This window comes from Asterias rubens, chromosome 16, assembly GCF_902459465.1.
Source record: "Asterias rubens chromosome 16, eAstRub1.3, whole genome shotgun sequence".
Classification (NCBI taxonomy): Eukaryota; Metazoa; Echinodermata; class Asteroidea; order Forcipulatida; family Asteriidae; genus Asterias; species Asterias rubens.
The window spans coordinates 8194727-8211449 of NC_047077.1; the positions used below are offsets into that span (position 1 = coordinate 8194727).

The 16723-nt window shown below is 39.3% G+C and overlaps 2 protein-coding genes across 2 annotated transcripts; both read left to right on the plus strand.

The window, feature by feature from the left end:
* Positions 1-661: 661 nt before the first annotated feature.
* On the plus strand, positions 662-6013 carry LOC117301085. Its single transcript, XM_033784967.1, has 4 exons — positions 662-914; positions 1350-1588; positions 2405-4615; positions 5324-6013. The coding sequence occupies exons 1-4, from the start codon at positions 662-664 to the stop codon at positions 5603-5605; spliced, it is 2985 nt and encodes a 994-aa protein (XP_033640858.1). The 3' UTR covers positions 5606-6013.
* Positions 6014-8178: 2165 nt separating this feature from the next.
* On the plus strand, positions 8179-14732 carry LOC117301086. Its single transcript, XM_033784968.1, has 4 exons — positions 8179-8389; positions 9423-9670; positions 11615-13837; positions 14442-14732. The coding sequence occupies exons 1-4, from the start codon at positions 8179-8181 to the stop codon at positions 14730-14732; spliced, it is 2973 nt and encodes a 990-aa protein (XP_033640859.1).
* Positions 14733-16723: the final 1991 nt, after the last annotated feature.

A 16723-nucleotide genomic window follows, 5' to 3' on the forward strand; every position in this document is an offset into this window, starting at 1 on the left:
TTCACTTGATAACGCCAAAACCATAGTTGCCATTGCCAGTGTTGTACCTTACAGGCGCAAAATGCATACTATATGAATGTCTGGTATATGAAACCTTAATGAGGTGACATCAAGGCATCAATCATAATTGACTGCTTCTCATGTTTTATTGAAGAACCAATTGTGAGTTCACATTGGACTGAGTTGTGGCCTGTCACCTACATTTTAATGGAATATTAGTGGAGTGAAGATTAATAGCCACTGTCGTTAATGACCTGTACATGTTTACGTGCATCTCTGTGCGTCTCTGTGCTAATCCTGCGCAACCACCAGCAGTCAGGACTCAATAGTTATACCAGTGATCTGCAGTGGATTCTGCTCATTAATATTGAGGAGACACTAGTGAACTTATTTTGATGGGGATTCAAACCAACAGCCTGGTGTTTTCAAGTCCTGCAGTCTCTTACCTTTGCAAAAAAAGGTAAGCTTGTCATCACCACATTGTAGCAACCAAAAAAAAACTTACCTCGAGGATCAACAGTTTTGATGTACTATGAAATAAGAATAGACCTTCTACACCAAACGCACATTTTAAAACTCATGCCCTGCCAAATCACCAAATTCAGTCCAAGAAACTTAAACCAAAATGAAGAGTTCATTGCACCATTTACCAACATTCAGAATGCCCATTATAATCCTCCTCATCGTAATTGCAAGTCCATCGCATGTTTTGACACAAACTACACCATCTTCACTGGATTCATCCTCAACCGTTGGAACAACTACGGTAGATACGGGAACTGTCGGCTTGCTGACAACCACGAACCCACCTCAGACAACATTAGATACGGGAACTGTCGGCTTGCTGACAACCACGAACCCACCTCAGACAACATTAGCCCGACCACCTGACTGGCCTGAGCAAGAAAAACCTGGTGAGTGTTGAAAGTCTTTCACCTTGGTAATTGTCAAAGACCAGTATTCTCACTACATGGCGAGTCAAAAAGAGGTTGACCAAGATTTATGATTTAAAAACAAAACAACAACTGACACTCAAAACCCCAGTGAAGCGCATAACAAGCATTCTATCCCGCTTATCTGAAAAACAAGTTAAGCAAATTGATCATTTGTAAGAGAAGTTATGCCAGTTTTACTGAAAGCACTCAACTAAACAATCAATAGTCGTGACTCGGACACTAGTAGTCGCAGTAGTCGACCACAGGATTAGCATATGTGCATAATTTTGAGAACAGGCATAGAGTAGCATCAGGAGGTAAGAACTCTTCTTCTCGGAAAGACAAACAGATTATTGTCTTTCTTGTTTTTGGCACTAAGGAATAATGCATTTTTCTGGAATGTTTTCATTTCAGTTACAAAACTGGAGCTTGCTGGCACAACGGTGGAACTATGTACCCATCGACACCTATGCAGTAGTCTTGGTTGCCACTTTCAGCCATTTGAAGATTTCGATCGTACTGGGGCTGCTCCTCTCTGCCAGTGTGATCCAGATTGTGTCTTCTTTAATGACTGCTGTCAAGACTACAAGGAAAGTTGTGAACATGTAACAGATGATGATCAAGGGACTGACTCCAGGCTTAGGAAACTCAAGGTAATACAATTTTTCAATTTTGTTAGACTAATGGTAGTTTTCACCATGTCTTCTTAAATCATCATCATCATCTTCTTATAGACAGATAGACCTTATGCACATATCAGTAGGGCACCCTCACCTTGAGGTGAAAAAGCGGCCATTCATTGGCCAAACCTGTGCGCCGTGCGTACAAATTTGTGCATTTTGAATGTTTCGTCAGCGCTTTACCTGTAAGATGGTGACTGGATGGCGTGAATGCATAAGGTCGATACTGTGCAGAAACTTCCTCCGCCCTGGAGTATACTTGCACATTGGTTGAAGTACAGACAAAACTCAAGGCATAAACAAATATCAGTATTGTGTGCAAGTAAAAGCCTCTAGCTACCGGGCAACCGCGGTAGTCTAGTTGGTAAGACACTGCTCTAGAATTGCAAGGGTCGTGGGTTCGAATCCCACCCGAGTAACATGCCTGTGATATTTTTTCACAGGACTCGGGAAAGTACTGAGTATACAGTGCTAACACACATCGGTGTATGGGTAAAAACCAAATTAATATTCTTTATCCCCGATGCAAATTTAACATCTATTACAAGTAAAAGCAGTTTCTTATTTTAGCATTTTGTGTTGGGATTGGTAATTAGCTGAAGGTGACCCCTTTTAGCCTGCTCTTGAGGACATCCAGAGTTGGTGACTCAACAACTTGCTTGGGCAGTGATTTCCACAGGTGGATGGTATCGAGGAAGAAGCAGCCTTTCAGTAAGTTGGATGGAACATGAAATTTCATGTTGTTTCCTAGTGAATACTCACCATGATTTTGCTTTGTTTGTTTTTCAGCTTGAAGATTTAACCTGCTACCCTGGCAATACAAAGAAGGGTTACTATGCAATAGCGTCTTGTCCAGAGGAACGCCAATCAGTGTCTGATGAAATGCTGTTTCTTTGTGAAAACGTTGACAGCAACGATTTGTTGTCGACCATTCTTGTCTCTGGAGTGAAGTATAACCTCCCGTACAGGAATGTTTACTGCGCCCTCTGCCATGGGGAAGACTTAGTCGACTTAACATCTTGGTCTCTTGATGTAGATTGTTTTGGGGAGCATACAACCAAAGAAGCTCTGGGGCTACTATCAAACTCTACTTCATCTGAAACTCTTGATTATTTACAGAATACCCTGGATTGCACTGTTCAACCCAAACCTCAAGACCCGACCTTAAACATCCTCAGAGCTTGTTTCATTGTCTTTTTTGAATCCTGCCCTGCAGGTCATCCACTTAGTGAAGCTTGCGAATCATACACAGCTTTCGTCCACACAGCATTATTATTCGATTATCTTGAGAGCAAAAATCCACATTGTGTTGCCTGCAACAACGATGTTGAAAATGCTACAGAATGTGAAAGTTTCTACCCTTACATTCCACTGAAAGGCGTAACTCCTCAACCTGGCCTTGGAGGACCACCTATTGGTGGTGTACCACCCATTTCAATTGTCTTGGACTTCCGATCTGGGGGCAATGTTAAACTCTTGAGGGAAGAGACGGTTGTTGTTGAAGAACAGGTTGCATGCTCAACCAATGAAGTCTATGATCCATTCCGTACAATATGTCGAAAGTTGTCTTGCTCCTTTGGGTATGAGTTAGTTGGAAATGAGTGTGTCTTAAAGTCCGAGCATGATGATGATGGCATTGTGGTTTACATACATGTCACAGTTTGCACTTCTGAGCCTCTTGGTTATGCCTCTGAAGAAGCTGTCAGAAACTGCCTGCAAGAGCTGATAAAAGTCAACCAAAGTAAGCTTGAGGAATCAATTATTATTCCACTTGGAACACCAATGGCGACTTGTTTCCAAAATGAGCAACAAACGACTCATCCTTATATGGTCCAGACAGACAGAAAAACCTTCCAGGAGTTTCATGTCAATCTTCAAGAGCCAAGAGGCGTGAAATTTTGCCAAACCCAAATTGATGCAATGAAGATTGTTGCTATGGAAGTAATTCACCATACAGCAAATCTTGCTGTTGGTAAATGCAATGGGCGATGGATTACAGAAGCCCAATTCCACACGGATGGGTCAGGTTTAGTGTACATAAATGAATCCGACTCTTGGTATGCAGCCAACCAAACGCTACAACGAGAGGTTTTCATCCATGAGGAGCTATCCAGCGACTTGAAGCAATCTGGCAGTCTTCAGCTTTGCCTCAATCCTGATCTGTCCTGCTTATTAGAGACACTCAACAGTTCCTTATTTCTCCACGATGATCTGAACAATATTCTTACATACATTCCAACCGGGGAAATGTACAGTCGAGACCAATACATAGAGACATGGAGTGGACAAATCCAAGTTTGTTCCTTCAATGACCGGAATGGAACTCGAAACACAACTAGAATCATAACCTTCTTTGAATACTCTCAACCTCAGCAGATTCTTAGTCTAATCCTTAACATCATATCAATGCTTGCTGCTCTAATTACCTTTATAACCTACTGTGTCTTTAAGGAGCTTAGAAACCACACAGGTTATCTGATAATGAACTTTGTTGGCACTCTCTTTATGGCACAACTATTTCTCTTATTCAGTGGAGTGGCCACAATTTATCCATCAGTCTGCACTAGTGTCGCTGTTTTAGCCCACTACCTTCTGTTGGTCAACGTGATGTGGACTGGACTTTTGGCATTCGACCTCCACCAGACGTTTGCAACACGATCAAAAGTTCGACAGAGCAAACATGGTAGCATACCTAAGGCAGCAGTGTCAATTGCTTGGGGTACCCCTATTCTAATCATCCTTCCCTGCTTGATCTTACACCTCTGTGACTGCACTGAGATCCCGCTGTGGTATGGTGATGAGAACATCTGCTGGATCGGGAACGGTTACGTCAACATTGCTGTAGTTGGAGGTCCAATTGGGGTCGTCATATCAGCCAATGTCATCTTGTTTGCTTTTACTATCCATGGGATATGGAGGACAAACAGAGACACGATTACAGTACGGAAGAATAAATCTCTGGTCCAGCAGACAAAGGAGGAGTTGATCATATACCTGAAAGTAAGTACAATGCACTATTTACACGTATTCTGCCTAGCTTTATTCACATACTTCCAGAAAAGACATCTAAAAGCCTGCTACACAGACCACAGGCTTATATGATTCCTTTTCGAAAGGGCAAGGGCACCAAGGTATTTTCCCCTTGGTAAAGAGCAACCTTTGAGAAAATTGTAAATTTCTACTGGTGCATTTCAAGGGCACCAAAGGCAAAGACCAGGGGTATGGAGGCAAACAAAAGGGATATCTGTGGGGAAAAGGAGAAGGCGCAGGCAAAATGTTGTTAGTCATGTGCTTAAAGACACTGGACACCTTTGGTAATTTTCTAAGATCAGTCTACTCACTTGGTGTATCTCAACATTATGCACAAAATAACAAACCTGTGAAAATTTGAACTCAATTGGTCATCGAAGTTGCCAGATAATAATAGAAGAAAAAACACCCTTGTCACACGATGTTGTGTGCTTTTAGATGCTTAAATTTCCGGACCTCAAATTCTAATTCTGAGGTCTCGTAATCAAATTCAAATATTTTAGTGGAAAATTACTTCTCAAAATCTACATTACTTCATAGGGAGCCGTTTCTCACAATGTTTTATACTATCGCTATTGATCGCTAACAAGTAAGTTTTTATGCTAACAATTATTTTGAGCAATTACCAATAGTGTCTAGTGCCTTTAAACGTTCAGACCATTGTTTTCAATCGAACAGATCTCCAGTCTGATGGGTTTCACTTGGATCATTGGCTTTACAGCAGCTTTCACTGATGTGATTTTACTCTGGTACATCTACATCATTCTCAACTCTTGCCAAGGTCTTCTGGTCTTTCTCTCCTTCGTCTGTAAGATCAGCATCTGGAGACGGTGGAAGAAGACCTTTGCCTCGAGATGTTGTCGACGAGAGGACCACCAAGCTCACAGTTCAAACATGTCTCAAGGATCTAGTCCTTCGAGACCAACAGTGTCTGCTGACACCCGCATTACAAGGATTTGAGTGTTAGAATATTAAAGTATATTTGAAGATTTTAAACAGGGTTACCTTTGATTTAATGAATTTGTTCATCTTGAATATTCTATAATAGCTGTAAATATAAGTGTGGCACAACCAATTGTATAGTATTCAAGCATGGTTCAAGTTAATTGCCTTTCCTGTTAACATTTCCTCCTTTTAAGGGGCTTAAACAGCTTAAAAGCTGTTTTATAGCACCCATGTAGTTTGCTATTTTCTTAGAAGTCTTTGTAACTGTTTTACTCTGGTCTATTTAGCTGTGTTTTAGTTTTGATTGTTAGTTATTTCTTGGTTTAGGTTTCACTTAGTTTGAAACGAATTCAACTTAAGATTTAGATCCCAAGTTCATTCATTTTGATCTTGATGGTTTTTATTGTTTGGTACTGCTTTTGGTGACTGATTTATAATCAATAAATTTGTTTGTTCTTTTTTTGTTTGAGAAACCTACAACTTTGAGTCACTGTTCCTATTTTTGCATTTCTTCGCGTCTTAGCCCTATTATATCTAGTTTTTAATTAATTTTTCTTGAGTGAGTTCCCCCACAGCATTCAGTTTTATTTGGTTCATTCAAGTGGTGCATTTTTCCCGGTTACATTTGTATTCTCATGACAATGATTTATACACCTATAGATGAGTATGTCACTTTTAAAAGTTTACTGTTATTGCTTAAAGACACTGGACACTATAGGCAAATGCCAAAGACCAGTCTTCTCACTTGGTGTATCTCAACATATATATGCATAAAATAAAAAAACTGAAAATTGGAGCTCAATTGGTCGTCCAAGTTGCGAGATAATAATGAAAGAAAAAATACCCTTGTCACACAAGGTTGTGTGCTTTCAGATGCTTGATTTTGAGACCTCAAATTCTAAATCTGAGGTCTCGAAATAAAATCCGTGGAAAGTTACTTCTTTCTTGAAAACTATGTCACTTCAGAGGGAGCCGTTTCTCGCAATGTTTTATACCATCAACCTCTCCCCATTACTTGTTACCAAGTCCCAAGTAAGGTTTTATGCTAATAATTATTTTGAGTAATTACCAATAGTGTCCACTGCCTTTAATAAGGGCAACAGTATTGTTGAGACTACATTTTGTTAGCACACTGGACCAGTGTTACAACCACTCGGTGAAATCTTACTTTTCCATTACATTTTGCAATTTCCTTGTAGAAATTGAATAGTCCAGATTTTCACCCCATGATTATTGCAAGAATGCACACATTTGAATCCAATATTTGTATATCACAAAACACAACATTTGAAGAAGTTTAATGTGTTATGTATGTAGGGCAATCAGCCAGGACTGACCAAGTTTTTAAGGGATACGCATGGCAAGTTATGCAGGTGGTTATTCACACAAACATCATGTTTTTAAAATCTTGCTTCATTTGTGTGATTTAATGGGCTTATTGTGTAGAGGTTTCAATCGATTGTGTGATAGTATAAGACAAACCAGACTTTGTTTTGCTCTCGGCTGTTGACATCCTACCTACAAGTGGTATTCAGAATCTAGGACTTAATATTACAGATTGGAAGTTCATGCATCAGTGAGCAGTTAGATCTACCGCCAGGTAATTCTGTAAAATAGTAAAACCTGTATTAAGAGGGCTGATGCACACTCGCTGCGTTTTCACTGCGTATATGCAGTGCCCGTTTATAAAAGTCTGCAGTCCGTAAACAGAAGCGCAGTGCGTTATCATGTTGCGCATATACGTACACATTTTTTTCAAAATGAATAGGTCGTACACAAAAATCAGATACGTAGGCGGACGAATTTAATAAAAACAAAATATATGGGGGATGCGTACTATGTATACGTAATGTCAGTGAAAAGAAAATTTAAAAATCTGTTTAACACAAGTTTGAACGAATACTGAGATGTTCAGAGGGCAGTGACTTCATGGAAGGGAAATTCGGGAAATCTGCGATAAAGATATGGACAGAAGGCAAAGATACCAATTAATTTATAAAAAGATCCTTGCACCGCACGAATGTATGAACACAAATTGACGTGTGTGTTTCCGCATCTGACAGTGAAACACTTTGTAGTCTGTTAAATGCTTTATTAGTTGTATTTTTAAACTTGCAATTGTTTGTAATTGGCTATATAGCAATTTAAAAAATTCATTTCCATGTTCATCTTTTGAATTAGTCAAGTTTGGTCGAAGAAAATCTTTAAATAAAGGAGAGTTTTCTCTAGATGGTTCTGATTTGTATAACAACAATGCTGGGTTCTACCTATAGTACATTAATTTGTAACGTTAATTTGGGGTCAACATTAAGTGTTTGTAAGAATGGCGGATTCTGAAACTTCTGAAAAGTTGGTCTTACCAAGTTTGTAGAAGAATGTGCTCCTTGCATCCTCTTGATTTTACCCTGTTAACAGTTTGGCCTGGACTTCAAAAGGCCATTGACTCTGTTGCCCTGGTTTTGGTCTTGATCCCCCTTCAAAACTTCCCAAACATTTTCCAATAGACGTGCCCTTTGCAAAATAAAAATTGACCTTACCCTTTCAAAGATCATGCCTGGTATCTTCCGAGTGCAGAGAGTCGACTAATGATGGGAATGTTCTACTCGGCAAGTTGGTGTGTTATGGTGATGGTGGTACATGTATGCCCACAGTACACACTAGCACAAACTACACCTCCACAGCCCCCTTCTATGCCCGTTTCTACCTCTGGAGGGGTATCAATGGGTACAACAGGAGTTACCCAGTCTCCTTCATCTGAATCCTTCTCAACATCACCTGTTGTAAATGAGAATGTCATCGGTGAGCTTATAATTTTCAATTAATAGTCAATAAGCCATGCGTGAGTTAGATTTGAATAATCTCAATGACTTGCTTAGTCTCAATGTTACACGTACATTTGAATTCCTAAGACTATAGAGACAGTTGCTTTGTCAAATGGTTCGGGATAAGCATTTGTATAGCAACCTCCAGATGAGCGAACCCTGGTACCATTGTTCCATACACATCCATTCAGAATTGTGTACGGATCGATGTTCACCGTCTCTGATGTGACTACTCTAAAGCTTGCCCCTTATCTTGTGACATATAGCAACGGTCTCGATAGTCTGAGGAATTCAAATTTAAGTGGTAACTTGTGATCAAGGACGTCTTTGTACCAGACGATATTAAAATCTAACACGCAAATGGCTTATTGTGCTATTATTTGTTCATACAAATTTGCATACATACTTTAAAAAAAATAGATTTTTTATAATTATGTATTAATGCTTTTATTGATGTTTGTCTTAATTGCTTTGAAAAACTCAGTTGTTGTCATTAAAAATATTACTTACAAAATCAACATCAACCACTTTAAAGTGTTTGGGTAATATTTTTTCTGACGGTTAAAAAACACAAACACATACGGGATTTTAAGATAATGATGGTAGAAAGCTTCCCTTAAAATATTACTTTCTGATGAGGTGCTGTAGTTTTTGAGAAATATGGGAAAAACAATTCAGCGAGACGAAAACTATTTTAACATGTACGCGACTCTCCTGAAAACATTGCTCTGAGATTTACACTTTTTTTCCTCAAAAACTTGACCACTAGTGAAGCTTAAAAACTTCTACAGGTAAATTAAAATACATGTATCCTCGTTGACAGTGAGTAGGGATTTATGTCATGGCCAAACACTTGGCCTACAAAAGTTATCAAGACCCTTTAATGAAGGGATTTCAAGAAACAATGCCAAAAATACACAATTTTTTTTGAAGTATCCCAGGAATAACATTGAATCACTTTTTAGAAACCATGTAATTTTTGAAGAGTAATGAATATTCACCATCCGTAGATCTTGACTCTGTTACGGAACTGGAGCTTGCTGGAGTTCTGATGGACCTATGTACCCATCGACACCTATGCAGAAGTCTTGGTTGTCACTTTCAGCCGTTTGAAGATTTCAATCGCACTTGGGCTGCTCCTCTCTGCCAGTGTGATCCAGATTGTGTCTTCTTTAATGACTGCTGTCAAGACTACAAAGAAAGTTGTGAACCATGGACTGTTAGTGAAGATTTGTCTTCTTATTTGACTGGCTTGAAGGTATATATATGTACCATGTCATGATATGTTGCACAGGGTGTGTCCCCAAGACCCCCCCCCCCCCAATCCAATCCAATGCTCACCTACATGTACGTTAACCAGACGCAACATTCTAATTGCAAACAAAGAGGAAACGGCCGATCACACTTAAAGGAACACGTTGCCTTGGATCCGACGAGTTGGTCTATAAAAAGCGTTTGTAACCGTTTGTTATAAAATGCATAATGGTTGGAAAGATGTTGTAAAAGTAGAATACAATGATCCACACAAACATGCCTCGAAGTTGCACGGTTTCCTTTTACCTCGTCGACTAACACGGTCGGCCATTTATGGGAGACAAATTTTGTACTCTTATAAATGGCCGACCGTGTTAGTTCGCAGAGTAAAAGGAAAACCACGCAATTTCGAGGCAAGTTTGTGTGGATCATTGTATTTTACTTTTAAAACATCTTTCCTACCATATGCATTTTATAACAAATGGTTACAAATGCTTTTTATAGACCAACTCGTACGATCCAAGGCAAAAATTAATAACGTTTTCCTTTAACTTTTGACAGCGTTTTTCAGTTTTCTATGGCACTGAGTTGAAAGAAAAAGAGGAAATCAGCTGATCAGCTGAAAAGTTGCATGAGAGGGAAAGAGTTTCCTTATATTCAGGGACATTTTCAAATTTGTTCATCAGAACCAGGAGAATGTTTCTTTCCAGGGTCTGCAGAATCCTGGAGAGTTTGCAGCTCTGCATATTCAGAACACAAAGTGCTGGTAGGGGCTTAAAGATTGCCTGTTAATTAAACAGTTTATGAGAAGAACAGTACCTGCATTTATGTCTCCAACCATGTCCTCCCTAAGGTCATGGAGGTGTGATAGACCATGTAGCCCATATCCCTGCTGCATGATACGTGTCCTCCCTAAGGTCATGGAGGTGTGATAGACCATGTAGCCCATATCCCTGCTGCATGATACTTGGCTATTGGAAATAAAAGTATGACATTTTAATTGAGTACAAGAGCTGACCTACATGTACGGTATAGGCTTTTATAGACTTTAGGTCAGGCTATCTATTAAAATAATTGCCGATTCTTCTGAGAGACAAACAATCGGAAAGCAGACTTAAAGCCAGTATACACTTTCGGAAAAGAAAAAAGAAAAAAAGTTCACAGATTTACAAATAACTTACAGGGTTTACAGAAGGTAATGGTGAAAGACTTCTCTTGAAATATTATTTCATGAAATGCTTTACTTTTTGAGAAAAACGTTAAAACAATTATCAATTTTCGATAACGAGAATTACGGATTTATGTAAAACACATGTCATGACATGGCGAAATGTGCGGAAACAAGTGTGGGTTTTCTTGTTATTTTCTCCCGACTCCAATGACCGATTGAGCCTAAATTTTCACAGGTTTGTTGGTCGATACTGTGTACCGAAAGTGTCCAATGGCTTTAAGTAGGAAGAATATCAATACCAATGCTGCATATTTTTATTTTTTTTATTTTTTTTTATCCAACATCCAACAGCGCAAGTGCCAATTACAGGACGGATGAAAATATTAAAGCAAAAATATATTGAAATGTCCTAACTGTAGCCAATATCACACCCTACATCTATTTCTAGTTCCTAACTCAGCGTATAAAACCTACAACTGTTCCAACAATGGGTACAGCGAAAGCTGCACATCATGTTCGCTTGAAGATAATGTTATAAACACGGCTTAATAGGGCATTTACAGTGGGTCAAAATGTCCTTGCCAATAATCAAAATACCCTTGCCAATAATCAAAATACCTTCGCAGAACTGTGCTAGTTCAAGCAAACACAATTCATTGCAAATGCAAATTTCTTTACAACTTAATTTCAACATCATGTTTTCCCCAATCGCTAATAAAAATGAAAGTCTCAACAAGTCATTATTCTGAATAAAATATGTTGGTCAATCTTTTTCAGCTTGGTGATACAATTACCTGTTATCATGAAGAAACCAGAATTCCACTGGAAGTTAAGAAGGGCTACTACATTATAGCCACTTGCCCCAATGAAGGTCCGGTGCATAATGAACAGACTCAGTCTCTATGTGAGCACATTGACAGCGAGGATTTGTTGTCGACCATTCTTGTCTCTGGAGTGAAGTATAACCTTCCCTATAGGAATGTATACTGCGCCCTCTGCCATGGGGAAGACTTAGTCAACGTGGATGCGTGGCCTTTGAACATAGAATGTGAATTTCAGGACATATCTGATGAAGCTCTGAATCTCCTGTCCAACTCTACCTCCAATGCCACTTTGAGTTACATTCGAAATACTCTGGGATGTATTGTTCAACCGAAACCTCCATACCTGACCTCGACAATCCTCAGGGCTTGCTTTCTCAACGTTTATGAGTCCTGCCCAGAAGGCCATGGACTTGCTGAAGCCTGCGCTTCATACACAGCCTTCGTTCTCATTCCTTTACTGTTCCTTCAAAGTAAGAACCCACACTGTGCTTCATGTCAGATCAACCAATCACTGTTTATACACTGTGCCGAGTATTACCCCATCCTCCTGCCAGTCCTGTTCACACCTTACGACCCGCCGGGACCACCCAATGATTCAGGAATTCCACCCATCTCAATTGTCCTGGATTTCCGATCTGGAGGCAATGTCAAGCTTATTAGGCAACGAGAGGTAGTTTTTGAAGAACAGGTGGCTTGCCTTCCCAATGAGGTGTTTAATCCGTTCCTCAAAACATGTCGAAAATTGTCTTGTCTTATAGGATATGTTCTGAAAGAGAACGAATGCATCAAAAGCGTCACGCCTACAATTCACATTGATCAGGACATTGTGATTTATATCCACATCACGTCATGCTCATCAGAAACCAAGAAGGGTACTCAAAAGGCTGTTAAAAGCTGCCTCGCCGGGCTGTTGGATGATAATGATCAAAGTCTGTTTGAGCAATCAGTTATTGTCCCGGAAACGATCCAAGCAAACTGTTCCCATGGTAAGCAACAGAAGTCCTCTAACGCATTCATGATTCAATCAACCTTGGAAACATTTATGAACTTTCGTCAGAAAATAGGAGTGGTTGAAGGATTGTTTTGCCCATACTTGCCCATACAGATTATTGCCTTTGAAATCATTTATCATGGAGTTAACTTATCTCTCAGTAAATGCAATGGGCGATGGATGAGTGAAACCCAGTTCCACACGGATGGGTCAGGTTTAGTGTACATAAATGAATCCGACTCGTGGTATGCAGCCAACCAAACGCTACAACGAGAGGTTTTCATCCATGAGGAGCTATCCAGCGACTTGAAGCAATCTGGTAGTCTTCAGCTTTGCCTCAATCCTGATCTGTCCTGCTTATTAGAGACACTCAACAGTTCCTTATTTCTCCACGATGATCTAAACAATATTCTTACATACATTCCAACCGGGGAAATGTACAGTCGAGACCAATACATAGAGACATGGAGTGGACAAATCCAAGTTTGTTCCTTTAATGAGCGGAATGGAACTCGAAACACAACTAGAATCATAACCTTCTTTGAATACTCTCAACCTCAGCAGATTCTTAGTCTAATCCTTAACATCATATCAATGCTTGCTGCTCTAATTACCTTTATAACCTACTGTGTCTTTAAGGAGCTTAGAAACCACACAGGTTATCTGATAATGAACTTTGTTGGCACTCTCTTTATGGCACAACTGTTCCTTTTGTTCAGTGGAGTAGCGACCCTTCATCCAACAGTCTGCACTACTGTTGCCGTTTTAGCCCACTACCTTCTGTTGGTCAACGTCTTGTGGACTGGTGTCCTAGCATTCAATTTCTATCGAACATTTACCAACCATTTAATCACATCCCGCAACACTAACAGCAATAGTTCCATGGCATCTATGGCATTTGCCTGGGGTATTCCCATTCTGATCATCCTTCCCTGCTTGATCCTACACCTTTGCGACTGCACCGACGTCCCGCTGTGGTACGGCAATGAGAATGTCTGTTGGATAGGGAATGAATACAACAACATCGCTGTTGTTGGAGTTCCAACTGGGGTTGTTATTTGTGCCAACGTCATTTTGTTTTCCTTCACTGTCCACGGGATCCGCAAAACAAACAAGACAACAAAATTGGTTCATAATACCTCTACAATGCAACAAGTGAAAAAGGAACTCATCATTTACATTAAGGTTAGTTTTCAAGTAATTTGCTTCTTTTTTTTATGTCGGAACAAATCGGTCTTACACTAGTTGCGATGATCGCATCACTACATCCTCCCAACAGTTATAGACCACTCATCGCAACTCGCTTTACACATATGTTTCATTTGGAGTGGTCAGGGGTTTGTTAAGGTTTTGTTATTGCAATGGTATGGATTCTGTAACAATACCACATTAATTGTGTGCATTTCACACAAAAACATGCTCAAAAGCGCATGACAATAAGATACAATCCTAAAAAGTCAGCACATAAAGTACTGCAGAGTAACTGCAACAACTTAAATAGCCGAAATTTGTTTTATAAGAAATACCTTACAAACAATAACAGACCAATTGAATAAGCAGGTCCATTACAAAGCGTCAGTACAGCTTGAATAAATGACTTTTCCCCCCATTGGATTTTTGCATCTTTTGACTACGTTAAAACATTCTCTGAACTGAACAATTGATGTATGAATATTATCTTACCCGAGTCTTCTGGCTGATGTCTGAGATCCAAAGTATCAGAGTTGGGTAGAAAGACACCAATACACGAACCTGACTAAACAATGACTCCATCTATTCAATCCACTAGATCTCCAGTCTGATGGGTTTCAGCTGGATCATTGGCTTTGCAGCAGCTTTCACTGATGTGATTTTACTCTGGTATATCTTCATCATTCTCAACTCTTGTCAAGGTCTTCTGGTCTTTCTCTCCTTCGTCTGTAAGATCAGCATCTGGAGACGCTGGAAGACTTTCATCTCGTCGTGTCATCATCGCTGTCATCGGGAGAATGAAGATCCTGCCAGTGATCGTATTGGCATTGCGGTGGATGTTCATTTAAAACCAGAAACAACAGCTAAGACTTGTACCACTGGCATTTGATTTTCATCACCCCCCCCCCCCATGTTTGGAAATTGTAAAAGCCCAGTATTTCTCACTATGTGTATCACCACATATGCATAAAATAACAAACCTGTGAGAATTTGGGCTCAACTGGTCATCGAAGTTGCAAGAAAATAATGAAAGGAAAAAACACCCTTGTTGCATTACTTTGTGTGCTCTCAGATACATAATAAAAGGCTTCAGCTGAGGCCTTTAATTATTCAAGTGAAATTTGAGTGAATAGACACCTTTCTCAAAGACTACACTTGTACATGTACATGTATATACTTCAGAGCAAGCCCTTTCTCACAATGTTTTATATCATCAACATCTCTCTGCTCGGTACCATGTATTTTTTATGTGAACAATTATTTTGAGTAAATACCAGGTGTCTAGTGCCTTTAGAGACCAACCTTCTAATAGCAGGGGTGAAAGCCACTGCTGACAACAAGTCCAAAACTAGGATCTAAACCCTACGTGGTAAATGTTGGTAGAAATGATGGCATTCCACCTTATGGTAACCCGGAGGTTTTTCTTTCACCAAGCAGGGCGCAATTTCATAGAGCTGCTAAGCACAACAATTTTCTTAGCATGAAATTTCTTCCTTTGTAAACACAGGATTACCAAGCAAATTTCCATGTGCAATTAACAGCTGAATACCAGTAACAAGCAATATGAAACAAATGGAAATTTGGTTGGTAAACCTGTTTTTACCAAGGAAGAAATTTCATGCTAAGCAAATTTTTGTGCTTAGCAACTCTATGAAATTGGGCCCCATTATTATAGGAATAAAGTAGTGTCCTCAGCACTGACAAGTAAATCAAAGAGCAGGATTGTGGTGCTTTTTTTCACCAGGCGGACTTGAAAAGTCTCAACTCGGGATACAATTTCTCATCCATGTAATTGTTATCTGTTGGAGACTAGGCCACCCTTCTGTGGACTCGGAGCAAAAGAACTGTAATAAATGTAGGTGCTAACAGATTTTGCCACCAAAGTTAAAAGGGTAATCAAAATCAAGTTCAAAGAACAAGTGAGATTCAAACAGAATTGCAGTTTCTTAAGAATAAAGATGATTTATTGGTACAGTTTAAAACAAATATTAAACTCGTAAAAATGTAAACCTCCCAGATAAAACAGATCTTTCAGTTTCCCACAATGCATTTATTTTTTTTAGTCGTTTTGAGATCACAATTTTGATTCAAAAGATTGTGTGGACTTGTATATTGGAACAAACTGAAACTTCTGTAATTTGTAGCTAAAGTTCCCGAGTAAAACTCAACACCACATACTGTTGAATACAGTGCCAGTGAATGCAATATGAATGAATAACTGCATCAGTCGACTTGTGTTCAACTCCTGCGAAATACAGCCCTGTTACGTCGAAATTCATATTGCATTCCCAAGAAGTATGAACCAGGCTTATGTACATGTATTGTTTTCTTAAATGTTCAAACATGTACATGATTGTAGCTTTAATCAGGGAACAATACAATAGAAAAATGGAAAGTATCTTTTTAAGATTGCACATTTTTAGTACTTGGTGAACTGGGAGCCTACTGATAAACTTGTATTTGTACAAAAATAAATGTCAAAATGGGTTCATGAGCTATCGTTTGCGGTACAAAAGGGCTCAATACCCGTAACCAAGATTGGAGGAACATTAAGAGTTCCATTCAGGGAAAGGTTAAAAAAATATTACGTTCAGTCGACTCACGTTAACAAGATTTCTTGGACCGGCCAAATTACCTCTTAATTTTGCAAAACAATTCCCTATGTTTTGGTTTTTAACTTTTTAACATTGGCTGAATAAATTACTGTCTTATCTTTAACAACAGGAATGTTGCTTTGCATAAGAGGATAGCAAAACAAAGAAACATATAAAGCACGAGCCACAAATACATTTTTGGGACTTTAGACAGTGGTGTTAGAATGTACTCTTTATAAGCAGAATCTTTTTATAACGAGGGTCGACTCGTGTCGTGTCTAATGAA